This window comes from Artemia franciscana, chromosome 13 (assembly GCF_032884065.1).
Source record: "Artemia franciscana chromosome 13, ASM3288406v1, whole genome shotgun sequence".
Lineage (NCBI taxonomy): Eukaryota > Metazoa > Arthropoda > Branchiopoda > Anostraca > Artemiidae > Artemia > Artemia franciscana.
The window spans coordinates 19,843,306-19,870,802 of NC_088875.1; the positions used below are offsets into that span (position 1 = coordinate 19,843,306).

The window sequence follows — 27,497 nt, forward strand, 5'->3', positions numbered from 1 at the left end:
ACTTAACACGGGGAATGCAAAAACTACCGCAGCATAGTTTTTCTGGACAATTATTACCGTTGAAAACAAGAAACTCGCACATGTCAATATTTAGGTACAGGCCGATATCGCGGAAAGCAGAAGTAACTTCACTGAACGGGCAAGACAGACTCAGATTGAATAATCAGAAGAAGCTCATCCGCATAATCCAGATATGAGACATCAGATGGTCTTAGTAGGCAAGTAGTCGATATTTTTGATAAAACATCTTCAATACAAGCATTGAAAATATACGGAGAAGGAACTCCGCCTTGTCTTACTCCGCAACGAAAAGGGATATGACCAAAATAAGAATTATCTAATGACTTAAGGCGAAGGTAATCATGTACACCTGCAGAAATCAACTTAGTGCACAGTGGAAACCTTAAGCCTATTAAATTGTGAATTAGTTTGATTGTATTTGTAATTTGTGAGTTTAATACCACTGGAACGATTGCAGAATAAATGTCTAAATGGAGGACTCAGAAAATCTGAAAGCTTGCTGATTCAGTCTCTTTATTCGGTGAGCCAAGGTAATAATTGAATTCGGCTTCATCCTTGGAGAGAGGAAAGAAAACATACGTTTTGTAGTTGTAGAATCTTTGCACTATAAATCGAACAGTTCGTGGTAACGAACTGTAAATAAAAAGTGACCGGCAATAGTAACCAAAACTTTAAAAATGGAATTTCGATAGCAATAGATACATCAAATGAATTGTATTTTTATGCTAATTTTAAATGTATAAGTTCCATCAAGTTTAGTCCTACTCATCAAAAGTTACGAGCCTAAGAAAATTTGTCTTATTTTCGAGATAATATGAAAAAAACTTCGTTTTCTTAAAGAGTTAAAGAGGCTGCGTCCCAAAGTCGAACCTTAAAACGTACAGGAATTAGAAGAGGCAGTTGGGGGGCTGCCGCCCCCCAAACCCCCAGCTTTTAAAGACTCTTTTGTACAGGTTTTTTTTTTGGGGGGGGGGGACTTCATTGTTACTAATTACTAGTTTCGGCGCAATGGTTCTCCTGTCCTCTTGTGTTTAACATTTTTCGAAGTTATTCCATTATTCATTCATTTCAATTTTTTGTTAATTAAAAGAGGGCCTTTCCGAAGCCAAGAGCTGGGGGTTAGCAAAAAAACAAAAAACCTGTACAAAAGAGTCTTTAAAAGCTGGGGGTTTGGGGGGCGGCAGCCCCCCAATTGCCTCTTCTAATTCCTGTACGTTTTAAGGTTCGACTTTGGGACGCAGCCTCTTTAACTCTTTAAGAAAACGAAGTTTTTTTTTCATATTATTTCTGTACGTTTTTCTACAATCAATGGTGGATGTAATTTAATAATTCCTGTACTCCTCGTACAGGAATTAGGAGAGGAACTTGGGTGGCTGCCGCCCCCCCCCGCTTTTAAATCATTGTATAAAATAGAAAAAAAATAGATAGAACGACCGAAATGTTTCTTTTGCTCATAAGAAGCTAATATTCTGTTATCTCTCAAATGACAAGCTGTCCAGGTGTTATCAAAATTTTTTTGATGTTGTGAAAAAAAAACCGCCCATAAGGGACTTGAACCCTTGACCCGAGGATTAAAAGTCTCACGCTCTACCAACTGAGCTAATAACTTGCTACGTGTAAATATAACTTCTCAATACCTTTTAAAAATTTCAAATTAACATGGGCTCTTATAGAGAGAAATCCGTTAATTAAATAGCTAATGGGTGGTTTCTGGAAAACAGGGAAGGAGTTATCGGATCGAGCTGAAATTTCGCGGATAAGCTCCTGGGCCGTAGGGGACCTTAACTTGTGAATTTCAGCCCGATCGGACAACGTTAAAAGGGGTGGGGGGGGGGGGTTGGAGGGTCAAAACTTTCGGGGGGTTAAGATTTTCCTACGAAACTTTCATGGGCACTTACTCGGAGAATTCCGCATCGAATGAGTCTTCGTACACCCAGATCCGATGTCGGATGTGACCTGTAGGCGTCTAGGAAAAAAAAGTAAATGAATTTTAAGTGGCTATGCGTGGTTTCTGGAAACAGGGAAGGAGTTATCGGATCAAGCTGATTTCGCGGATAAGCTCCTGGGCCCTAGGGGACCTTAACTTGTGAATTTCAGCCCGATCGGACAACGTTAAAGGGGGGCTTGGGTTGACAGGTCGAAACTTTCGGCCAGATTTTCCCCATGAAGAAAAAGTTGGAGGGGGATGAAATTTTGCAGGTTTCTTAGTTGGAGCTCGGGCTACGAAATGCTACCCTCCCCATCCGTCTGCGACCAATGGAACCGAAGATCGCTTAACATTGTCGTGTGTCGCCTCTTTATAGAGGCACGAGTGTGCCTCCTTGAAAAAGAAAACATTCCCTAAAAGGCATAGAATCTTAGCGAAAATCGCACGAACCGATTCAGCGTAGCAGAGAACCATGGAGTAGAGGTTTCAAGCTCCTATCAGCACAAATGTGGAATTTTGTACTTTTTGCCAGAAGAAAGATCATGGATGCATGTTTCTTTATTTTTTGTCGTTTTTTCCAGGGGTGATATTACCGACCCCGTGGTCCTAGAGTTTTGCGACAGGGCTCATTCAAACGGAAATTAAAAGTTCCAGTGTCCCCCTAAATATTTTCCCGAAATCACCGGATCAAAATTTCAAGATAGGCTTTTTATAGTCGAAATATCTAATAACTATGTGTTTGAGGACTACTTAATCCCCAACATTCCCCGGGGGAAAAGATGCATGTTATGAACTTTGCCCATTGTTTACATACAGCCTAGTTTTGGCTATTGGGAAGTATACAAACGTTTTCAAAAGGAATTTTTTTTCAAGAGAGGGGGTCAGGGGAGATGGTTACGTGGGAGAATCTTTCTATGGACGAATTTTTCATGGGAGAAGAGAATTTCCATGAAGGGGCGCTGGATTTCCTAGTATTTTTTAAAAAACAGTCAGAAATTAAATAAAAAAAACTAGTTTTTTTCAACTGAAAGTAAAAATTAAAACGAACAGAAATTATTACTTATATGAGGGGGTTTGTTCTCTCGTCAATGCTTTGCTCTTGATGCTAAAGTGTTCTTAGCAATTTCAAAAGAGCTATTTATTCTAATAAAACGGCATTTGTGATTCAGGGGTAATTCTTAAAGAATTGGAACAATATTCGAACTTCAGCATAAAGAGCAAGGTATTGACGAGGGGGCAAACCCCTCATATTATGTATATAAGGAAGTTCTCTCCCTCTTCAATACCTTGCTCCTTACGCTAAAGTTTTTTTTTTTACTTAATGGCCAATATAAGTAATAATTTGTTTGTGTTATTTTCCAGCCAGTCTTAGCATTTAATTCCACCTTAAGCAGCTTCATAACTATGATTTTTATATGATAATAAACAAAGATATTGTATGTCTTCGGCTTTTGGTGGCTATTAAAAAGAAAAAGGAAAGTTTTTTTCCAACTGAAAATAAGAACATTAAAACTTCAAAAAAACATAAATTGCTCAGCTTTTGACTTCCATTTTCACAAGAATAGTTTCGATCTCTTTGGCCGTTTTGTTACTATGGCTTACAAAATTAGTTCGGCAAATATCGCAAATTTAAGTTACGGGAAGAATCTTTTCATGCAAAATTTCTCGTGAAAGATCATAAATTTCCATGGAGGGGGATCTAAATTTCCCGACATTATTTAAAAAAGTATCAGCAATTAAATAAAAAGACAAGTTTTTTCAACTGAAAGTGAGAAGCAACATAAAAAATGAACAGAAAATATTACATATATAAAGGCGGTCACCCTCTTCTCAATAGCTCACTTTTACGCTAAAGTTTCTCTTTTAACTTTTAAAAGAGGTTATTATTCTAATTAAACAGCTTTTGCGATTCAGGAGTCATTCTTAAGAAACTGGAACAAAAATCTAACTTAGGTTGTTATAAGTTTAAAAAAGTAAAATTAATATGCAAATTTCGTTTTATTTATTCATGTATGGTGAGCCCAATTCAAAACCCGTATTAATTCAAAAACTTCTGAAATTAAATAAGAAAACAATCTTTTTAATTGAAAGTAAGGAGCGACATTAAAACTTAAAGTGAACAGAAATTATTCCGTATATGAAAGGGGCTGTCCCCTCCTCAACGCCACACTCTTTAAGTTAAAGTTTTTTATTGTTTTATAAATTAGATTTGTGAAAAAGAAGCAAATTTTAGCGTAAAGTGTGGGGCGTTGAGGAAGGGACAGCCCCTTTCATATACGAAATAATTTCTGTTCGTTTTGAGTTTTAATGTCGCTGTTTACTTTCAGTTCAAAATACTTGTTTTTTATTATTTAATTTAGATTAAAGAAAGTAGGTGTATCAATGTTTCTTTACCTAGCCTATATGTTCAGCAAGCTGAATTTGAGCTAGACAACAGTAAAACAACAGGAACATGAAGGTTAAAGACCATCTCCTAAGTTCCCTGCTTTTTTTATTGTTCAAACTAAAGGTTTTTTCTGCCAAAAAGAGGAAAACGACCAGAAGAATCTACAATGCATTGACAGAAAATTTATAGGAATCTGAAAACCGATTATCAATGACCATGAAAAAAGTGGTATAGATATTATTAAGCTGTTGGAGCTGGAGGGCTTCCAACACAGAAAATTGCAAAGATAGCAGACTTCCACCTACCTTGATTTGCTCTTCTTTTTCACGGAGTTGTTTCTTCAAATCACTATTTGAATCTTTGGCTTTTATAATAATTTCATTACCCCCGTTCTTAGGGTCTCTTTTTTGCTTTGTACTTTGTCCTCGCTTTATACGTTTAACCACCTTTCCTTGTGGATTTCTTCTTAGCTCAATAACCTAAAAGAGACAAACGTTATTGATCTTAGCATGAATGAAAAATTCAAGCGAATTTATACATAACGGTATTCAAACAGTTCGTGGTAACGAACTATAGTAAGGAGCGACCCGGCTCAATAGTAACCAAAACTCTAAAAAATGGAATTTTGATACCTTGCGTTATTTTAGAAAATAGGGGGAAACGCCCCCTAGAAGTCATATAATCTTTACGAAAATCACACCATCAGATTCAGCGTATCAGAGAACCTTACTGTAGAAGTTTCAAGCTCCTATCTACAAAAATGTGGAATTTTGTATTTTTTGCCAGAAGGCAGACCACGGACGCGTGTTTATTTGTTTTTTTTTTCCCCTAGGGGTGATCGTATCGACCCAGTTGTCCTAGAATGTTGCAAGAGGGCTCATTCTAACGGAAATGAAAAGTTCTAGTGCCCTTTTAAAGTGACCAAAAAAATTGGAGGGCACCTAGGCCCCCTCCCACGCTAATTATTTTCCCAAAGTCAACGGATCAAAATTCTGAGATAGCCATTTTATTCAGCGTAGTCGAAGAGCCTTATAACTAAGTCTTTGGGGACGACTTACTCCCCCATAGTCCCCGTGGGAGGGGCAACAAGTTACAAACTTTGACCAGTGCCTACATATAGCAATGGTTATTGGGAAGTGTACAGGCGTTTTCAGGAGGATTTTTTGGTTGGGGGAGGGGTTGAGAAGAGGAGGATATGCTGGGGGAGCTTTCCATCGATAATTTGTCATGGGGGAAGAAAATCTCCATGAAGGGAGCGCAGGATTTACTAGCATTATTTAAAAAAAAAACAATGCAAAAATAAATATGAAAAAGTTCTTTCAGCTGGAAGTAAAGAGCAGCATTAAAACTTAAAACAAACGGAAATTATTACCCATTTGAGGGGCTCACCTCCTCCTAATACCTCGCTCTTTACGCTAAAGTATTTTTAGTAATTTCAACTATTTATTCTACGGCTTTTGTGATTCTGGGGTCATTCTTAATGAATTGGGACAAAATTTAAGCGTTAGTGTAAAGAGCGAGGATCTGACAAGGGGGCGAGCCCCCTCATATATGTAATAAAAATATGAGAACACAAAAGTTATGTAAATCTTTTACTAATAAAAATATTCGTAAAAAATTAAAAATTCTAGTTGCCTTTTTAATTAACCAAAAAATCGGAGGGCAACTAGGCTTCCTCCCCCGCTCTTTTTTTCTCAAAATCATTTGATCAAAATTATGAGAAAGCCATTTAGCCAAAAAAAAAAAATGCAAATTTTGTTTTAATTATTCCTCTGCGGAGACCCAAAATCAAAACATGCATTGATTCAAAAACGTTCAGAAATTAAATAAAAAAAAACAAGTTTTTTTAACTGAAAGTAAGGAGCGACACTAAAACTTAAAACGACCAGAAATTACTTCGTATATGAAAGAGGCTGCTTCCTCATCAACGCCCCGCTCTTTACGCTAAAGTTTTTTACTGTTTTAAAAAGAAGAATTGAGAGAAAGAGTCAAACTTTAGAGCGGGGCGTTGATGAGGAAGCAGCCTCTTTCATATACGAAGTAATTTCTGGTCGTTTTAAGTTTTAATGTCGCTCCTTACTTTCAGTTAAAAAAACTTGTTTTTTTTATTTAATCACATACTATAAACTACAGCTTGATTTGCGTATGCAGAAGCTTAATCTTTGAGCAGATAGGTTGCTTCTCGTTGAGCAGTAGCAGCATGCTTTTACTGCTCAAAGGGGGCTGGGATTGAAAAGATGTTAGATTGATTTACTTCAATGCACCATTAGCCTTCGAAAAAATACACAGCCTGTAGGACATCAAATCAAATTTTAATATATTAATTGTAATATGAACAGTTTGTCACAACCTGTTGAAATTAGACTCACACAAAGACTGTCAATCTGTATTATTGAAGGGCAAAAACTAAATCCCATGGGTTTGAACCTACCAACTCTCCTATTTCCAAATTAAAACAATCAAATGTTGCATTTGTCTAAATGTGCGGGGAAGGCAATTTTGTTCTTATTTCAACTTTTCTTAAAAATACTAAAACAGTTATTTATAAATGAAAATACCTAAAAGGGTGTTTTCAAAATCTAGGTAGAAATAGAAAGGAGGCTAGAGATCTTCGAGGGTAGCTAATTGTCCCGTTCATTGACGCCACTGCGTTATTTAGTGAATGGGCCCCCATGACCGAACATGAAAAAGAGAAAAAAAATCACATTTCTAAATTATAACGCACTGCATCGGGTATATGTTCTACAAAAATAGCTTAATTTCAACGAAAGTTGATGTTAAAGATTTTCAAGGTTTGTGATTACAAATTTGAGGCTAATGGTGGAATACAGAAGTAAAAAATCTTTACTCATTAATTATTTGTTTCACAGATGATGGTCGTGTTACTAGTAAATAGAAATCAGAGTCATGCAATAAAATTCAATCCCTCTGATCAGACGGTCCAGTGCGAGCCTTTTAGGCAGTGTCTGTCCCAACACATATAAGAACACCGTAAGTACAATTTCAAAAACTAAATGTACTTAAAGTACATATTTTTGAATTTGAATTTGAGGCTAATATTACAATAAACAAACCCAAAACAAACCATTTTACGTAGACATCTCACAAATAGTAACTTATTTATACTAACATTAGTTTGTAACAAATTCTGTGATTTATTTTACAAATCTGACGCTAATACTACAATATAGAAGTTAAAAATCAGCATATATTAAATGCATTTTCACAAATACTGCTCACGATTCCAAAAACCCCTCTCCGTTACATATTTCTGAGGGTATTGATCAAAATTCTAATGCTTAAATCGAAATATGGAAGCCAGAAACAAATATTTTAAGCTGAATTGTCCGCAGATGAGTCAGATTTACCAGACTGCCCCTACATTAGCTAAAGCTTCTTGTTGTAACCTTTATGCTTTTACTATTGCTATTTCTATCAATTTTTTCTCAATAGGACTGCCCGAATTCAAGCTCCTTCTGCAAAGGATAATCCCACAGCTACCGCAGGACAGCTACCGCAAGGTTTCTGCTATTCATTAACATTTGCTAACCTTAATAGCCAACATATAGACTATTACTTCTTGAAAATACTACGCTATTAAAAACAAACATTAAATAAACTTTAAAAACAGAATTTTCTTTTCAAAACTACATAGCGAATTAAAGACTCAAAACGGGCAGAAAGCTGCTTACCTAAGAGGTTCAACCTAAAACGAGCAGCAATAAATATTGAATTAAACCTAAAGCTACCTCAAAATACAATGAACAATGAAGTCAAACTAAAAGCGAAAAAAATTGCCAAAAAACTAGGCAATATTTAACACCTCTCAAACCATTCCAAAAACTGAAGTACTAGTTGTCTTTTACGAAATAAAAAATACAACCTATTGTTTATTTTTGTTTAAAAATTTTCTTTATTTTTTTATTATGAACAAAGTTAAAGTACAGCTAGAACTTTCGGGAATTTACAATCGATACAGTTACCGGTGAAGGCCAACCCAGTTGGCCTTCACCAGTTATAGCCTTTCTAGCTGTAACAGCATGCAATTTAGAAGGCCCGAAAAATTCTTCAAAGGCCATGCGCTTAAGAACTCCCGGATGAAAGATATCAACGTCCATAAAATTATACTTATTAGGAGTATACACAGAACAAAGTAGCTTCCTTTATTTTTTTTTTATTTTCGTAAAGAATAAGCATCTTTTAAAAATATATAGATATTGTCATTTTAAAGTTCGCCTTTCTAGTTTTTATTTTATGTCTTGTCTATTAATCTTTTTTCTACTATAGAAAAACGTGCCTGGTCATAGTTCTAAGAGTTATGATTTTTCAAATAAATTAGCGTTGAAATTGGAAGCATTTAACTCAGCAATTTTTTAATACAACAAAAAGTTTAGAATTTCCCATAGGTTGGAATAAACTATTTAAATCTCGCGTGCAAAATTCAAACTTTCAGAAATTATTTCCAACCAACCTCACTCTATTTTCTTCACTTATTTGAAAACCATAGAGCTTTTTCAGAGGCAAGGTGTCTCCCTAAAGAGGGAAGGTGAATTATCTGAGTGGTGTAAAATTGAATAAAGGTTTGGGATGTAAACTTTTAATTTTTATTACTAGAAGCTAAAATCATTTCCTTCAAAAATGAAGGTAGGTTTCATTATACAAATGATGCTAGTTAAGTCTTTTCTTTCTCAGGCTTACAACCTGTGGCCAATGACTGTATTTATTAAAAATTGGAATAATTTCTTATTGCGACAGAAATCATTCCAATTTTTAATAAATACAGTTAGTGAAATGAATGAACCTTTAACAAAAGAATTTTTCATAGGGTTTACACACAAAAAAACTCAAAAAACGCACATAAAAATTGTTGAGTCCATTTTTGTTACGTATTTAAGAATCAGTCAAAAATTTCATGGGAGGGGGAATTTAAGAAATTTTCAAAAAATTTCAATTAGCTTGTAAAACGTCAGCTTTTACCACACAGTCGTGCCTGAACTTTTCGTTAAGAAGTAACCATTTTCGTTAGGGCTATTTTAAAAAAATGGCTTTTTAACCAAGAGATTTTTTTAAGTGTGTTGTTTTTTATTACTTTCTTTGCTATAATCCTATATTCAAATAGGTTTTGTTCATTCACAGTCTTGGGAAAAAAGTCCTCATTATTCTATCTTCTGTATTTGTATTATGGAAAGGCAGTATGGTCTTCGTCATTATTCGAATTGTTTGTTTCTACATTCGAATCGAATTGTTTGTACATTCAATGAGGAAGTCGGTAAAGCACAAACAAGCCTACAAAGCAGATTGAATCCTGTTTTTTTCCAGCACAAACCGATAAGCTGTTTATTGACTCGAGATGATAAATTCCGAATGAAGGATAATAAATGGAAAATTATGGTCAAGATGTACGGAATTATAGGGCTAATTGAAATTCTTGAAGCTTGGGATGGGAGCTATTCCCCTGTTTACTTCTAAAGAAATTTCTGTAACCTAGTTTACTTACTCTGTATCCAACAGGTTTTGGAGACTTGTAATGATGTATTACTTATGGAGAATCAAAATTATATTTTTTTTATAAAGTGGCTTCATTATACATCATGATATCAAGATATAACTGATAGTACCATTCTCACCCCTAGGGCTTAGTTTATATTCACAGACTTGTATAAATGATACCTTGTGTAATAAACCGCTTAGTTGAAGACACTTCTAAGCAACATTTCTTTTATTTGTGCTTTTTCCAGACCTTCTAGATCTTCAATAGACAATTTATGTTTGAATGTTCTTTTCCAGTTCGTGAGAATCCAATCTAACTTCAACACATAAATACACGCTTATTTATCCTAAGAGGATATGGGAAATGGGAAAAATTCTGAAGTAGGATTTGGGATAGTTTTAAGAGCGGAGTTTAATTATGGCCGGAAACAGAAAATACCAAGCACGAAATCGCAATATCAAACAGTTCGTGGTAACGAACTGTAGTAAGGAGCGACCCGGCTCAATAGTAACCAAAACTCTAAAAAATGGAATTTTGATACCAATAGCTATATCAAAAGAATCGCATTTTAATGCTGGTTTTAAATATATAAGTTTCATCAAGTTTAGTCTTACCCATCAAAAGTTACGAGCCTGAGAAAATTTGCGTTATTTTAGAAAATAGGGGGAAACACCCCCTAAAAGTCATAGAATCTTAACGAAAATCACACCATCAGATTTCTCTCAATTCTTCTTTCTAAAACAGTAAAAAACTTTAGCGTAAAGAGCGGGGCGTTGATGAGGAAGCAGCCTCTTTCATATACGAAGTAATTTCTGTGCGTTTTAAGTTTTGATGTCACTCCTTACTTTCAGTTGAAAAAACTTGTTTTTTTTGTATTTAATTGTATTAAAGACCAGGTGGTCTTTAATTCAAACTTATTTATGCTTACTCCTTTCCAGAAGAACCAATTAAGATGAAAAAATAAGAAATAAAGTCTATTTGCAAACATTGATTAAAAAGTCTACATGCAATGTAAGTTTTACGGTAACATTTTATGTCAAATGACAAATTCTGAATATAGCACAAATACCTAATCCGTTTTTGCATATTTGTGGCTGCATTTCTATTGAACCAATTTGCAGATAAAATATTTTCATTCCAATTCATAAAAACAAAGGAAAAACCGGTATTTCAGATCAAAAGTAAAGGTCAATATTATGACTCAATAAACAGAAATTTTTCTATATATGAGGAGGGCTACTGTCCGACTAAATCTCACTTTTTCAGTGAAAGTTTCTACTTAACTGACTTAACTGAAAGCATTTTAGAGAACAAAAAATAAATTGCCAGCTCACACTCCTCATTGGTTTATTCACAGACACTTTAAAAACACTTAAACAAAAAGTTTAATTCTTTAAAGCAAATGCAAATGAATAAACCATTCCAATCTTATGGTATTATATAAAAAAAAACTTTAAATCAACATGCTGTTTTTGGAAAGCATTCATTTTTGAAGTGCATAGGGGGGGGATTCAAAGTTGGTGTAAAGAGTGGGGATGGTTGAGGCAGAAATAGCCCTCTTAATTTGCAAGATGATTTATATTCGCAAGAAACTTTGATCTTGCTCTTATTTTCTGTCCAATTTTTGTATCTAATTTTGTGTAGTATAAATATGAATTGAGCTCTCCCAACAAATTTCATGGCCTTAATGCTAAAGAGTCAGTTGTGCACAGCAATTTGTCGAAACAAAAATGGTCCATGAAAAATGTAACCCCTAAAGATTTTTAAGAGGAGCGTGAAATACAAGAATGAGCAGTGACGCCATAGGCACTTCCACAGAAGCCCTGTCCCTAGATTTCATGTGATTTCCATCCTTGGTCTCCATGGGAGCCCTGCTTTTCACGAGAGACCTATCCCTTCATTCTGGCAACAGACATCAGGTGCGTCTTACATCATAGGTATGTCTACTTTTGCTTTATTACAACATAGAGGATGTTTTCTAAAGGAAGTAAGTTTTAATTCTTTAAAGACCTACAAGAGGCCACACCCAATCAGGATTTCTAATATTGTTACATAATGAAGAGTCCTTAAAAAACCTTGGAACACCCCCCGAAAAATCTAGATTTCCTTTTAAAAACGTTCATGGGGCCACCCCCTTTAAGAAAGAGCATAGTCCTTACATCATCCCCATATATTCATGCATATCAGTCACTTTGCGCTAGCAAATTTTCCGCCACTTTCTATATGGAGTACCATTATAGAAACCATTGATTTTATGGAACAAAGCCTTCCCGTTATTTCAATAAAAATGGCATCTGCTACTATTCAAACGAGGAACCGAGTAGTTCCAACATCCCTGGTGAGTATAAAACAGGTATTAAACAACATAATAAAAACACTTATTGAACAAACTTTCCCGTTAGTCTTCTATTAGATCTTTAAATTAACATAACAAGATTTCCTAAAGCCTCTTAATCTATATATCCCCCCACCGAAAAATAAGGTATGCATACCGACATTTGAGCTAGGCTACTATAATTCTCTATATTAGATAAATATCTAAGAATCCATCCTTTCTGCTATTGCTTGGTTTTCTCAGCTATAGATTACTCTTATTTTTATACTTTAAAAATATTTGCTTTTCTGGTTCACATTTTCAATGTGTATTTCAATATTCTAGCAGAAGATTAAAATTCTATAAACAGCTACGTGGGATAGACCATGGTTACCATCCATCCCCCTCTTTAAGCTGTTATTGACCCTGAATAGCACGATACAGCCTATCTTACACATTTTCATAAGCAGGTATATTGGGATATAACCATAATCGTATCAAGCTGTCAGATGTAGCATTAGCTTCCTGTGTCTAGCTAACGTAATGCATACCGTTAAAAATTGAGTGAAAAGGGGACTTTTTGGATTTAAGCCAAATACTTCCTTTGTAAGGTAAAATGACAGCTTACAAAATTCAGCTTTGAGACTTTAAGCCTGTCCGATAGCTATGCAAAAAGAGCGAGTTATATTTAAAATTGATGTAGGGGATGGTGCCAGGCATAATTTCTATTTTCATATGAAAAAAGCGATTAGATCTCATTTAAAGATGGCAGTACGGAGAAAAGTACTCTGAGACTACTAAAAGAAATGCTTTTGAAAAGTATGATAGTAAAAACTAATATTGGGGTATACGTGAATTGGAATTATAAGGGCTTAGGAGCGCAATACGGAAAATTATGGGTTTTAAATCAATAAAAGAAAGTTTAACTTGTACCATGGTGGTGAAAGATGTATATAGGAATGTGCAAAAATCTTAATTAGTTAAGTTTAGGAGTTTAATACGGAAAAATGCTCTGAAATCAATAAAAGGAAGACTTTTGAAAAGAATACTGGTAAGAATTGATATGGGTGTGTACGCAAATCTAAATTATCAAGGCTTAGGAGCGTAATAAACAAAAAAGTTGTTTGAAATCAATGAGAGGAAGCCTTTTGAATAGTATGGTGGTGAAAAATTGATATAGGGATTTACGACAATCTTAATAATTTAAGTATGGGAGTTTATTAGGGAGAGTGGTTTGAAATTTTAAGGAAGGGCTTTTGAAAGTAAGTTGGTAAAAAACTGTTATGGGGTGTACGCAAATCTAAATTTTCAAGGTTTAGAAACGCAATAAGGGAAAGAGATGTTTGAAATCAATAAAAGGAAGGCTTTCGAAAATTATGCGGGTAAGAAATTGATATGGAGATGTGCGCAAATATTTATAAAATAGGTTTTCTTTGAAAATCTACTTGAATTACAATTTAAGTTGGAGAGCAAAAATAGAAATGACAGTGATAAAGAAGCGGGACGTGTTTAAATGTTTAAACGACATTGTTTAAAGCCTTTGTAACTATGTTATAGCAAGAATAAAAGCAAAAAAATTAACTGAGCAACTAAAATACTCAGGTGGATTGAATTCTTTACTTTTCTTTCGAAAGTTTTTTTTTTATGATCACAGCCCGTGAAAACTATGGTTTTCTAGCATCGATATTAAAGGGGTGGGATTTAAGATGGTGTAAGTTGTGTTTTCACTAAAGAAAATGTAGTTTTTCACTACCTGGAAAACTAAAGTTGTCTTTCTTTTTTATGGAAAATTTGAACCAAATATCTCCCTCTCCAAAATGGGCAAAGGTATGCGATGCGAAAAACCGCTCTGCAAAGTCTGGACAAGGCCCCTATACATTGCAAATTTGTCGGCCTCTCCAATGCCCGCCCAAGACCTGTACCATATCGCAGTGAAGCTACTGGACCTTCAAGTCCCCCAAGCAAGGCCATGGTACACCACCTCCAGCCCTCCGCATGCATGCTGCTAATCTTAATTTAAGTGAAAATTATAGATATTTTTCGAAAGGCTTATTTATTAGCAGTAGAAACGTAATTTTTTTGGCCTAATGTATAGTCTTTTTCGGGCAAACAAAGAAAGAATAACTAGAAAGTGTTGGAAAACCATGTTTGGTGCTAGTAGAAGGGGGAACGGCATTCCCCATCCTCATCACTGCACATTCAAAGTAGTAAATTCATTTCGCCTTAATAAAAGGGAAAATAACGAGGCTCTTCCACTCCATAAAATAGTTCAGCATTATCAAATTTTGAAGGGCTTTTCGCTTAAAATTAATTTTTCTAAAAACTAAGCATTCCCTTTGGTTTACTATTGGTCCTCCTCGATTCTAAATGCAATGGACTTTTCATCATGCTTTTAGCTCTTAGAATTGCATTAAAAATATGATGTTTTTAAGATCATGCACTCTACTGATGAAAAGTGTTCTAAGAAGGAGATTTAAATGGCGTTGACCAATATATTTTTTTTTCAACTTAATAATGATGAAAATATCAGGGACCACAACTATACTTTTCTGGGGTGGCCCCAAGGAAAAAGCTAAAAAATAAGTCGCTCTTTCCAAGTTAATAACTAAGATTATTGTATTAAGAAATAATGCATTCTAGTGTTTAAAATTTTTAGAAGAGGGGATTTGTGGGTCTTTAGATTAAAACTCCCTTTTCAGTATAATGGCAGGACCTAGTCTGCCAATTCTGAGGGCTTTGAGGAGCCTTAGATTAATATTCATTTTACCATAATAACGAGACCCTGGCCCGTTAGTTCTGAAGAAGATTTGAGGGTACTTAGGTTGCACCAAGAGAGTAAAAATTGGTATTAACTTTTTCCAGACCACACCCGAAAAAGACTTCGATCACATGATTGAGGACTTTTCCGTGGACTTTTTTGGGACCAGATCAAAGCAAACCCCGATATTGGACACCAACATCCCCTCGGTAAGTTTTGAAGACTCTTTAGAACATTATGTTACCCGAAAGGTAAAGAGGGATAACTTGCGTGGTACTTTCTTGAAAATTAGATTTATAAATGAAAGTTCTTAAGTCGAAGTAGCCAAACATGACAACAAACAACAAAGAAAGATGAAACTCCACAAAAAAGCTCAAACGAGACTGCGTCCAGTAGAGAGAAAAGACTAAAATAACGCAGATACTTCACCTGTATCTCAACTAGGCATCCATCTAAGCAACTGATGCTGCATTGATGTTCTCATTGAAGTAACTCTAATAGCTTCTTTTCCCTACGTGGATCAGTAGCGACAATTGTATTTATAATGACTGGTGGTGGTTTTATTTGTTTTAATTTACTTTTTTTTCTTTTTATCTTGTGCTGAGGACACTTAGTTGATATACAGGTGAAATATCCACGTTATTTTACTCTTTTCTCTCTACTGGCCACAGTCTCGTATGGAATTTGTTTTTTGTGAAGTTTTATCTCTCTTAGTTGCCTATTAAATTTATAATTCGTAGTGTCGTGGGCTACGGACTCGCAGGATCATTTTGAAGATCTATGAATGGTCATTAAATTCTTAACTGGCAGTATGGTCTTAATACATTCAAAGTGTCCAAAGGGGAGAATAACTCATTCATTTGGCTGGCAGAGTAGCACGCACAAACCCCGACATAGCTAGTTGGTTCAGAATTCCATGGGTGGTTTATCGTGTTTTTATATTTTATATTTTGGGGTTAGTTCCGGTTTGGCTTTGATTGAAATAGAAATATTTCTTACATTTGTTCAGTGTCTACAGTTTATCACACTCGCCTGCGGTGTAGGTTATCAGATAGCTGTTAAGAAAGTGCGGTATAGGGATTAACCCCTATACTGTTGAAAAATCTTCTACGAGGGAAAATATGTTATGGAGAATACGGCTCAAAGATCTGAGCCAGCTTATTGAATGTAAGTCCACCGTGTAGTGATACCCAAGGGTTTCCTCCCTACATTAGCCCTGATCTAAGGTGAAGTGAGAATGGAAACAATTTGGTAAGTCAGAAATTTAATAGCGTTGTCTTATAAGGCTGGATAGCGAAGGATGTGCTTTGGTATCTCTCTGCCCCCTCCTCCACCAATCCAACACAGATGATTTATTCCGAGTTGAGAATCCTATTCAAAAGGCCACTGGCTAATTCTATGGTCTTCGTATCGGTGTTGTATCGTATCGGTGTATCTTCCTATCGGCATTCTGGAGATCTATGAATGGTCATTAAATTCTTAACTGGCAGTATGGTCTTAATACATCCAAAGTGTCCAAAGGGGAGAATAACTCATTCATTTGGCTGGCAGAGTAGCACGCACAAATGGTCATTAAATCAATGGTCTATTAGATCTATGAATGGTCATTAAATTCTTAACTGGCAGTATGGTCTTAACACATCCAAAGTGTCCTTTTGGAGGCGTGTTTATAATCATTAAATTCTTAGCTGGTAAGTGTGGTCTCCATAAGTCCAAAAGTTCTCTTTGGAAGCCCATGTATGGTCATAACTCCCTCTGGTGGTAGTATGGTCTCAATTCATCTGAATGGTCGCTTTTAACTGTTCTCTTTTTAGTCTAATATTACTTCTTTCACAGGATGAAATCAGGAGTTTTTCAATGAGCTAATAAGCTCTTATTAATTTTTAGGTTCATATGCCTACACAAAGGGCCTATATTAAGACAATTATCCTGTCAATATCTACACAATTTCAGGAAAATCTATGTAAGCCCCTTGAGAACAGTGAACTTGAGAAGGATTATAGTGTGGGGGTAAACCCAGTGAATTTATCTCCTCCTATGTTTTATTCAAATGCATTTTCGCTGGATCTCGGCCTGACAAAGACTAAGAACGGGTTGATCAGTTACCAGCAAACAAGGTCGTGAAAGTGCCCATCTCGAAAAGTGATGATGGGGAGCAGGACAAAGTGGAAGCGGCTCGGCTCCTTGTTTTACCAAATTTTCATTTGGCCGATACTACTTTGCGCAATAATCATGTTTTCCGAATTGGCTTTTGAGACCCCTTCAGCTCCCTAAAAATTGGTAGTATCCTTACGGATCTGGTGGACATAGCACACTCTTATGTCCGTAAGATTCAGGCACTTCTTGAAAAACACACTAAGGAAGTGGGAGGTAGGGCAGCGTGAAAGCATCCGTCGCTCAAAAAATATTTTTTAAGTGAAAAGATGGGTGACGTATACTCGCATTACCTGCAAACAGAAAATATAATAAGTTATGAGTATTTTTAATAGGGCAAAGAATCATAATGAAAATGGGAACGGTTCAGTAATTTTATTTACAGAAAAATTTGATGTTAATATAAAAAAAACTCGAAAATGATTTTGTTTTAAGAGGTGGGAGGGGAAGAGTAATTTTATAAATAATAATTCTGGCTTAGAGGGTTGTAAGGGGGTAAAAACTTTTGTTTTGACACAGGGTGCTAGTACTTATGTTCAGTCCTTGTCGCTGGGCATAAGTCCTGGAGAGATGATGATGGTAAGATTTGTTTGTATGATATGGCAGTTGATGGGAATGAGGAGGGGCCAGAATTTTGTAAGGTCAATTTTAATTGTTTCAAATAGTAATAATCTGTGACACTTAAGGGGATAGATATTTTTCAGAGGACCAACGAGCATTTAAATACTAGGGTTTCAGTAATACAGTAGGATACAGATTATACAAAGGGTGAACTTAAAGATAAAAAGAGGGTTTACTTTCAGTAAGTGCTCTGTCCATTGAATCAATGAAACGCTGAGTATGGTTCTCTATGAGCCTGCCAAAGACCCTGATGCAATTGGACAGTTCTTTCCTCTTCCACATATTAGTCGGATTTAAGTAAGGGTAAAAAGCACGATGGGACCTGCTATTTAGGTGTATGGTTTGCAAGAGAAAATTGTTTGAGGGTAGTGGGAATATGGCAGTCTTCGGAACAATGACTTAAGTAATCATATTTTATCGGGAAAGAGTAACATTCGGCTCTTGGGACTAGACTATTTTCTACACAATTCCTATAAACACTCAAATCAAAAATTTGTTTTACATAATATGACGGCAACCCTTTGTAGACTTAAGTAATCATATTTTATCAGGAGAGAATAACATGCAGAATATGGCGCATAAATCTTGTAATGAAAACGTTATGAACAATATTTTCTATCAGTTTACATGCACAATTGCAACTATGATTTGAAATTTATATAACCAGCGCTGACTCGGATGCAGAAAGGTGGAGTCGCAAATGGCACATGGGTAGATGGGTCTTTTTCTTAAAATATCATACCGAAACCGTCTGAGAAGTTGCTGTAGTTAGAATTCAAATGGAAAATCATTGAAAATGATAATACCTACTTAAATTAAATTAGTTTTTTAGATTCCTATGGTTTTTCCCCAGATCCCTTGGTTAAGCCATCCAAGTACTAAAGCACGACGATTTTATTACTTTCCACCTCGTCAAACAGCACTTTCCAGATGATGACATGTATGATTTATTAACGTGTGTTATAGAAACCTTTATTATAACCTTATTATTGTATAACCTTATTATTGTTTTAAAATGTAGAGTTAAGAAAAAGAATCAAACTTTAGCGTAAAGAGCGGGGCGTTGAGAAGGAAAAGCCCCTTTCATATACGGAGTAATTCCTGTTCGTTTTAAGTTTTAATGTCGCTCCTTACTTTCATTTAAAAAACTTGTTTTTTTATTTATTTACACAAAATTTAAAATATTCCAGGTCAGTTCCATCCAAATTTCTATTGATTCTTACTTTTACGCAAGACTATTTAAATTTATTTCCGTTGGAACTTTCGGGGTTTACACTTCTTATGTTTCAGTAGATTTAACTGGAAAATCCGATTTATTCCTAAAGAACTTTTTTATGCCGCGTTGTCAGGTGGGTTTTGTTAATGGGTTTTGTCACTCTTTGCGGGACTTCAGTGCTCGTGATCTTTTTTAATTTACAAACTATTTCTAAGGTAATATCTAAAGGAGACTAATAAATTTGATTTTTGGACTACGCAATATTTTTTGCAAAAATACTGTATTATGTATTTTTGCTATGGCCAAAAATACAATGCTGTCCAAAAAGTAGATACCATAGCTACTGTAATGCAGACCATAGATAGTGCATAGTGTAGTACCATAGATACTATAGTTTACTTGCTTCTCAACTAGAAGGTAACTAGAAGTATAAGACAAGTAAGCAGAATAATAGCAATACGAAACGGTTTTTTTCTTAGAGTCAGAGAAAAAAAACGGGAATTTAAAAAATAAATCTTCCTAAATTTTGTAAAATAAGCACTATGATCTTCCTTTTAATATTAAGCTTTGGTTGCTATAACGATCCCCATTGTTTTTTTTTGTCATAGGATCCATAAAAATCCAAAAGTGTTTTAAATTCCAGGTCACAGCTGTCTAAGGTTTTCTAAGATCCATCTTCAACATAACCATACTGAATATTCAAAGGAGTCACTGTCGAATTTTTTCTAAAAAAATGCTAAAGATTCTATCTTGGTCGAGTTTCTTGGCCACAGTTTTCATTTCGTGATTTATTCAAACAAAGTTAGTCAATTATTTTAGTAAAGATTTTCTGTTCGAACAACGTGTTCTCTGTGTTATGAAACTCTAAGTTTATAAATTGAATCAATTGCCTTGCCTGACATTCATTTCAGAATGGCCCCATTTTGACTTTAGATGCTTGTTTACGTCTCATTCTAGGCAAATTAACGGTCCTGTGTCCATTCTAAATTCTTGGTTAAACCTGCCTAAGACCATAGGCAGGCGTCCCTTGTTTACCTCTCATTTCAGGCAATCTAATGGTCCTATGTCAATTTTAAATTCTTGGTCAACCTGCCTGAGACTCTAGACAGGCGTGACTAGCTAAAAGATAACAAACAAATTTTGGCCCAAAAAAAACGAGGCACACTTACTCCCCCCGTTTACCCGTGCCAAATTAACCAAACACTTAGAAAACTATAGGCCTTATCACTATCTTAGCTCTATGGCTATTACTAGAACTAGGGCAGTTCTACTGCCCTAGCAATGACGCATGGGCGGATAATAGATAGACATATCTATTAACAAATGAACTAACATCATTTTTATACAATCCTAATAAGGAGGGGAGGATTAATGACATGTTTGCATTGGGGGATTAATGCAGGTTTGGTTAATTCAAATTGTGTTGATTTTTGAATTAAAATGGAATAGTTGTGGGCATCAAGTCATGGCTAATTGTAGAAAAAGCCAAGACAGATAGTACAATTGAGTGAGAATCAAACCTGACTTTAATTCCCCCCTTATTAGGATTGTATAAAAATGGTGTTAGTTCATTTGTTAATAGATGTATTAGCTGTAACTCAGATCAAATATATTTTTTTTTTATTTTTTTTTATTTATTTTTTTTTTAACCAGCCACAATTTCTTTTGTGAACAAGAGACCACACCCAAATGCATTAGCTATGCACCTTTATCGCTGAAAATTTTTCAGTGTAGCTTTTCACTATCTTTTCCTGTTTGACAACTGTGTAGGCTAATGGTAGGAATTCCCCTTACTCCTGGAAAGACTTTAGACTGAAAACTCAGATTTAGCTAAAAATCAATATTGAGCTTTGACGTATTTGGCTGACGAATCTTCAGTGCATAAAATTTCAATTGATCAAACACAATTATAAGATGCACTGAGGAAATAACAGCTTTGAAGCATATTTCAATAACTGAAGGCAAATATTTTTATAATCACGAGTAGATTTTCGTTTTGCAAACCCTAAGTAAGGACCGTTCAAGTAAAATCGTTCAAGTAACCTCATCCCATCTTAAATTAAATAAAAAAAACAACTAATTTTTTTAGCTGAAAGTAAGGAGCGACATTAAAACTTAAAACGAACAGAAATTACTCCGTATATAAAATGGGTTGTCTCCTCCGCAATCCCTCGCTCTTTACGCTAAAGCTTTTAATTGTTTTAAAAAGTAGAATTGTGGCAAAGAGTCAAACTTTAGCATAAAGAGCGAGGGATTGCGGAGGAGACAACCCATTTTATATACGGAGTATTTTCTGTTCGTTTTAAGTTTTAATGTCGCTCCTTACTTTCAGCTAAAAAAATTAGTTTTTTTTTTTTAATTTCTGAACGTTTTTGAATTAATGCATGTTTGGTTTTGGCTCTCCCCACATAAATTATTATAATGAAATTTGTATGTTAATTCTTTTTTTTGGATAAATGGCTTTCTCTTAGTTTTGATCAGACGATTTTGAGAAATAAGGGGTGGAGAAGGAGGCCTAGTTGCCCTCTAATTTTTTGGTTGCTTAAAATCACAACTAGAACTTTTAATTTTTAACGAACGTTTTTATTAGTAAAAAATATACGTAACTTATAAATTAGCAACTTACGTAACAAACTTTCATAATCTTATATTTTTATTATGTATACAAGGGGGTTTGTATCCTCGTTAATACCTCGCTCTTTACACTAAATCTTAAGTTTTGTCCCAATTCTTTAAAAATGACCCCTGAATCAGAAAGGCCGTAGAATAAATAGTTGAAATTACTAAAAATACTTTAGCATAAAGAGCGAGGTATTTATCTCCTCCTAAATACCTCGCTCTTTATGCTAAAGTATTTTTAGAACCCCTCATACGCGTAATAATCTCTGTTCGTTTTAAGTTTCAATGCTACTCCTACCTTTCATTTTAAAAAACGTTTTCATGTTAATTTTTCATTGTTTTCTTATAGTAATGCTAGAAAATCATGCACCCTTTTCCTTGAATTTTTCTTCCCCCATGACAGATTCCTCCAAGGAAATATCCTCCAACATAGCCCCCTCCCCTCAGCCCCACCCCCCCAAACAAAATAAAATCCCCCTGAAAATGTCTGTTAAACACTGGTCAAAGTTTGTAACTTGCATCCCCTCCCCCAGGGATTGTAGGGGAGTAAATCATCCCCAAATACATAGTTATTATGGTTTTCGACTATGCTGAACAAAATGGCTATCTCAAAATTTTATCAGTTGACTTTGGGAAAAAATGAGCGTGGGAGGGGGCCTAGATGCCCTCCATTTTTTTTGGTCACTTAAAAAGGGCACTAGAACTTTTCATTTCCGTTAGAGTGAGCCCTCTTGCGACATTCTAGGACCACTTGGTCGATACGATAACCCCTGGGAAAAAAAACAAATAAACACGCACCCGTGATTTGTCTTCTGGCAAAAAATACAAAATTCCACATTTTTGTAGATAGGAGCTTGAAACTTCTACAGTAGGGTTCTGTGATACGCTGAATCTGATGGTATGATTTTCGTTAAGGTTCTATGACTTTTAGGGGTGTTTCCCCCTATTTTCTTAAATAAGGCAAATTTTCTCAGGCTCGTAACGTTTGATGGGCATGATTAAACTTGATGAAACTTATATATTTTAAATCAGTATTAAAATGCAATTCTTTTGATGCAGCTATTGATATCAAAATTCAATTTTTTAGAGTTTTGGTTACTATTGAGCCGGGTCGCTCCTTACTACAGTTCGTTACCACGAACTGTTTGATTACCATGAAAAGCTTTCTCAATTGCATCAAATGAAATATTTACCACTCTTCATATCCCAGCTAAATACATTTTAAACCCCCCTGAATTTACTTGTCTTATGGTACCGATCAATATATTAAGAATAAGCACTTGCCTTATTTTTCTATTTCTATCGCACCTCGAGTGACAGAAAGTCAATTGTCATGACAATTGTATAAAAGGAAAAATATAAGACCTCGTAGAATAATATTTCGAAAAGTACTTTCTTCAACATAAGCAGCTATTCCTTCCTCTTCTTAATTAAGCCCTCAGGTTAGGATTATATACAAGAAAGAGATTTCAAATTGAATAACAACTAGGGGAGGATAAAAAAGAACCCGAAGCACTTAGAATAATACAGCTTATAGAAATAATCTTATATAAATTTTCCTTTCCTTTGAAGTGCAAGTATGGCTCTGAAAGAGACGAAAACCAGACGTTAACGATGGATCAAAAAGCATCGACAATTCTTTCCCATTTTACTTAATCTTTTTATTTTATTTTTTTTTTTTGAAGAGCCAAAGTAAACCAAAGACGATCAGAAATAAAATAAGAATGAAGTTCAAATTTAAAACGAACAAAGATCACTACAAATAAATAAACGAGACCCAATATGAACAGAAATCACATTGAATAATCGACTGAAACTTAAAATGGAAAGAATTTATGAGAAATAGGAATTAAGCTAACCGAACCCTCTTAAAGACCGAAAACATCATTTGTATTTTGCAGAAAAAACATCGTATTTCAAGCAATGTGTTTTAATTTTTCATAACATCAACAAAAAAAATAATAAAAAATATCACCATGATAACCAAGATTACTGAAAAGAACTAATTAAATTAGACTGAACGCTTAAGATATGAAAATATCCATTCCTGGAAGTCTCAGTAATTTTTAATTTATTAACATTATCACTGAGGAAATGTTAAAACTTAATTTGTTTTTAGCAAAGAGCAAAAGACGCTCTGATCTTAAGAAGGCGTAGAGAATATTAGCTCTACTCCTGTTTGTGATAATTTCTGTTGGTTTTAAGTTTGACTTGATTATATATTGTAATTTCTGTTCGTTCTCGGTCTGATTTCTTCATTGATAGTAATTTCTGTTTGTCTTAAGTTTGAATTGTTATTTGAATCTAATTTTTCTCGTTTTATGTTTAGTGTGGTCTTTTAATTCTCTTTGATTTTCAAAGTTTATATGAAATTAACTTCTATTCGTTTTTTATTGAAATTGTCTTTTTGCTGGTTGATAAAAACAATAATTTTTGAGCTTTTTTTGGTTTTTTGCTTAAGAGTTACGATTTTGGCTTGCTTTTGTAACAAATGTTGATAATAATTTTAGTATAGAACTTTACATGGATCAGTTGATAGAACATTATTCAAAAGAATTGAATGAAAATCTGCATAATTTTCTGTCTTTTTTAGGGCCGAAACCATTTTGACCCATTTGACCCAAATGTTGAAAAATATTTCCCTGTTAATCCTCCCTTTGAGAGTAGCTTATTTAACATGTTATGGTCGTTATGTCAGAAGTGTGAAATTCTTGGATATCCCTTTTTGCATAAGGGTGACGAAATTTGACTTATAATACCAATCTCTTGGCTTTTATTGGCTCCTTCCTCTTCCTTATTAATACTCAAGTATGTTTGGGCTTTTGGGGGCTATAATATTTTTAAGGAATGCAAAAATATGTCCATGATGTCAACATAGCATTAATTTCTACCGTAATTATTGCATGATTTACGTTTGTATATTATTTCTTGATAAGAAACAGTCAAATTGTATTTTTAAATTCATGTCACTGGTTGATAGCAGATGCTTAGTAGTTCCTTTTTGTTTTCTTTTTTTCGCAAAAAGAAATTAAGTTGATTTTGGTATAGCCGGATTAGATATATTTAGGTTTTTCATTTATGGGTATAGTAAATTTAAATTCGTTGGTCCAGGCTGGTGGTTTAATCCATTCAGGTAGTCAACACAAAAAAAAATCGTAAAAAAAGCGCTACTTTGATTTTTTGAAAATGCGAAGTTATTACGTGCATCAGTCCAAAGCTAGCATTGAAAGTATCAAACAGTTCATTGTAAAACAAACTGTAAATAAAAACGACATGTGTCTACATTTAAAATCATCAAAGTATACTTTTTAAGGAAAAGGGGAGAACGCTCCTAAACGGGGTACGATCTTGATGAAAGTAAAGTAGCATATTCAACATGTGCATAAGTATGCGATTTAGCAGGTATTTAATTACTATTTGCAAAAACATGAAACTTGGCATTTTCCTCGAGAAGTTTAACATCGGGCGCATGTGCATTTCTTTTTTGGTTTGGCTATTTGTTTTGTTTTCTCAGTAGTGATCATAGCCATGAAGTAGTCGTAGTATTTTGAAGAGGAGCAATTCGAACATAAATCCAAATTTATAGTATCCTTTTAAGTAAAAAGAGAGGTCTTGCTACAGGAAAGTAAAAATTTCTGTGATTTTGTGTCGCAAATCAATATTTCTGACACGAACAGTTCCAATATGCCATCGGGGGAAAATTATGATATTCCCTGGAATTATTGACAAATTACATAAATTGTGTACAAATTCCATACCCACAGAACATAAATTTTGGCATGAACAGACCCAAAATTGGAGTCTCATTCTCGGCGTGAAAGTGTGAACATCTAAACCCTGAGGATAAACCCGTTATAATTGGATATACCATAAGTGCTATAGCTTACGTCGTTGTTAAGACCAAATCAAATTTGAAGAAAACAGTTAAAATATGTAAACTTTGACCAGGATTAAAATGATCTCGATGACTTAAATGTGAATGACTATCTTTAGAAATTGAGACGACCGTTGGAAGTATGGCTGACCCAGATGAAATCACTTTCACTCAAGAAAACAAAGTGTCTAAATTGCTTACCTATCTGAAAGAGGCAATCAAAGAGCATAGAGTCAGTGGCGGTAAAAGAAATACTTCCATTGCCTGTGATAGGATCGGTGAACTTTATACTTTTCTAATAGAAGAGAATGCAACATTACTGCGAAGAGATAATGACAGACTTTCTGAAATTTTAAGGCTAGAGAAAGAAAACCTACTTCTCAAGTCAAATCCCCTTCCTTTTTCTTCACCCATTGCACCAAGATCGCATATCACTTCATATGCGAGCTCTGTTAAAGGTCCAGAGAAGCATTCGGTTATTCTCGAGCCCCTGATATGTAATGCGAGTCAAAACCATCGTGGAAAAAAAGTTGCGAAAAGTGAGGTAAGAAAAATCGTTTCTGACCTGGGGAAAAAGGTCCAGGATAGTAGAAAAAGCTTTTCTGTTTTGAATGCTATGCCTGGAAGGAATGGGAAAATAATCCTTGAATTATCCTCACAAGAGGATGCAAAAAAAGCAGTTCAAGTATTTGAGGAGAAATCGGAACTGACCAGATACAACCCCAAGCAACCAATAAAGAAAAGACCAAGGATGATAGTTAGAAATCTTTCTTGTTCAAAAGATATTGAACAAGTAAGAACCTGTCTTTTAAATAGCAACACAATTATAGCTGAATTGGAAAGTCGAGGAGAATTTTTCAAAGTAATTACGTTGCTTCGAAAAAGTGAAGACTCGTCCGACGTTGTACTAGAAGTTTCCCCGAAGATAAGGAATCAAATAAAAAATCAAAGAGGTGTCAAAACCGGGTTTATGATAAATGATTGTACTGATTATATATATTTGCAGAGATGTGGTAGGTGCTGCTTATATGGACATAAAAGTGCCGAATGTAAAGGAACTACTGTCTGTTCTTATTGTATGGGGAACCACGAGTACGGAACATGCGATTCAAATCGTCCATACTGCCATTCTTGTCACGTGAAGGGTTTGAAAGCGGATGGCCATACATCCTATGATATAAAAAAAATGTCCCACTGCTCAAAAATTAAAAGAGATTTTGCAAAACCGCATAGATTATTCTTATGACTAACACTCCTTCGACAACCGGCCGTTTGAAGTTCTTGCAGATAAATCTACAACATTCATATGCAGCACTTTTAGAATTATATAATATCATGGATGAATTGGACCCCGATGTGGTACTCATCCAAGAACCATATGTCAATAAGCAGTCCAAAATTATTTCTGTGCCTGTTAATTATATATGCTACTATAAAATAAATTTAGAAAAAAAGTTTTTTAGTGCTACTATATTAATTAAGAAAAATCTGAAATCTGATATTTGTGCCCATTTATCTTCAAATGAATGTGTTATTGCGACGATATATTTTAGAAGCAAGAAAAAAATAACTGTGTGTTCTGCCTATTGTCCTCCGTCAGGAGCCTCCCCCTGTGACAGTGTTTCATCAATTGACAAGTTGAAGAACCGTTCATCTTTAGTGATTGGTGCCGACGTCAATGCGCGCAGCCCCTTGTGGTCGGAAGTTAACAATGCCGATAAAAGGGGTAGAGATATGGAACAATTTTTAGTTCGTAATAATTTGGTCGTGATAAATAATCCTTCTGTTGCTACGTATAGACGTACTGGTAGTACCAGTCCAGATATCACAGTGCTGGGATCTCGGCTGTTGTCAAAATTGTGTGATTGGAATGTGTTAGATTACCTTCCACTATCCGATCATAGTTATATCACGTTCTCACTGGATTTTGGGGAAGCTGAGTTTCAACATAATTCAGGCCCTGTTCGCTATAATTATAAAAAGAGTGATTGGAATATTTTTAGCACAGTATCATTACAAGATATAGATGGTATTTACAGTTTACCCGTTTGTTCACGGGAAGATATAGATGTTATAGTTTCCAACCTGACAAATTTAATACAACAATGCACAGAAA

General features: G+C 34.9%; 1 protein-coding gene across 2 annotated transcripts in view; it reads right to left on the reverse strand.

Moving 5' to 3' along the window:
- LOC136034628 (gamma-aminobutyric acid type B receptor subunit 2-like) overlaps positions 1–27,497 on the reverse strand; it is a 340,796-nt gene that overhangs the window by 78,689 nt on the left and 234,610 nt on the right. For both annotated transcript variants that reach the window (XM_065715928.1, XM_065715927.1), the window contains exon 14: positions 4,640–4,813. In XM_065715928.1, coding sequence (XP_065572000.1) covers positions 4,640–4,813 — 174 coding nt within the window. The remainder of the gene's footprint in view (positions 1–4,639; positions 4,814–27,497) is intronic.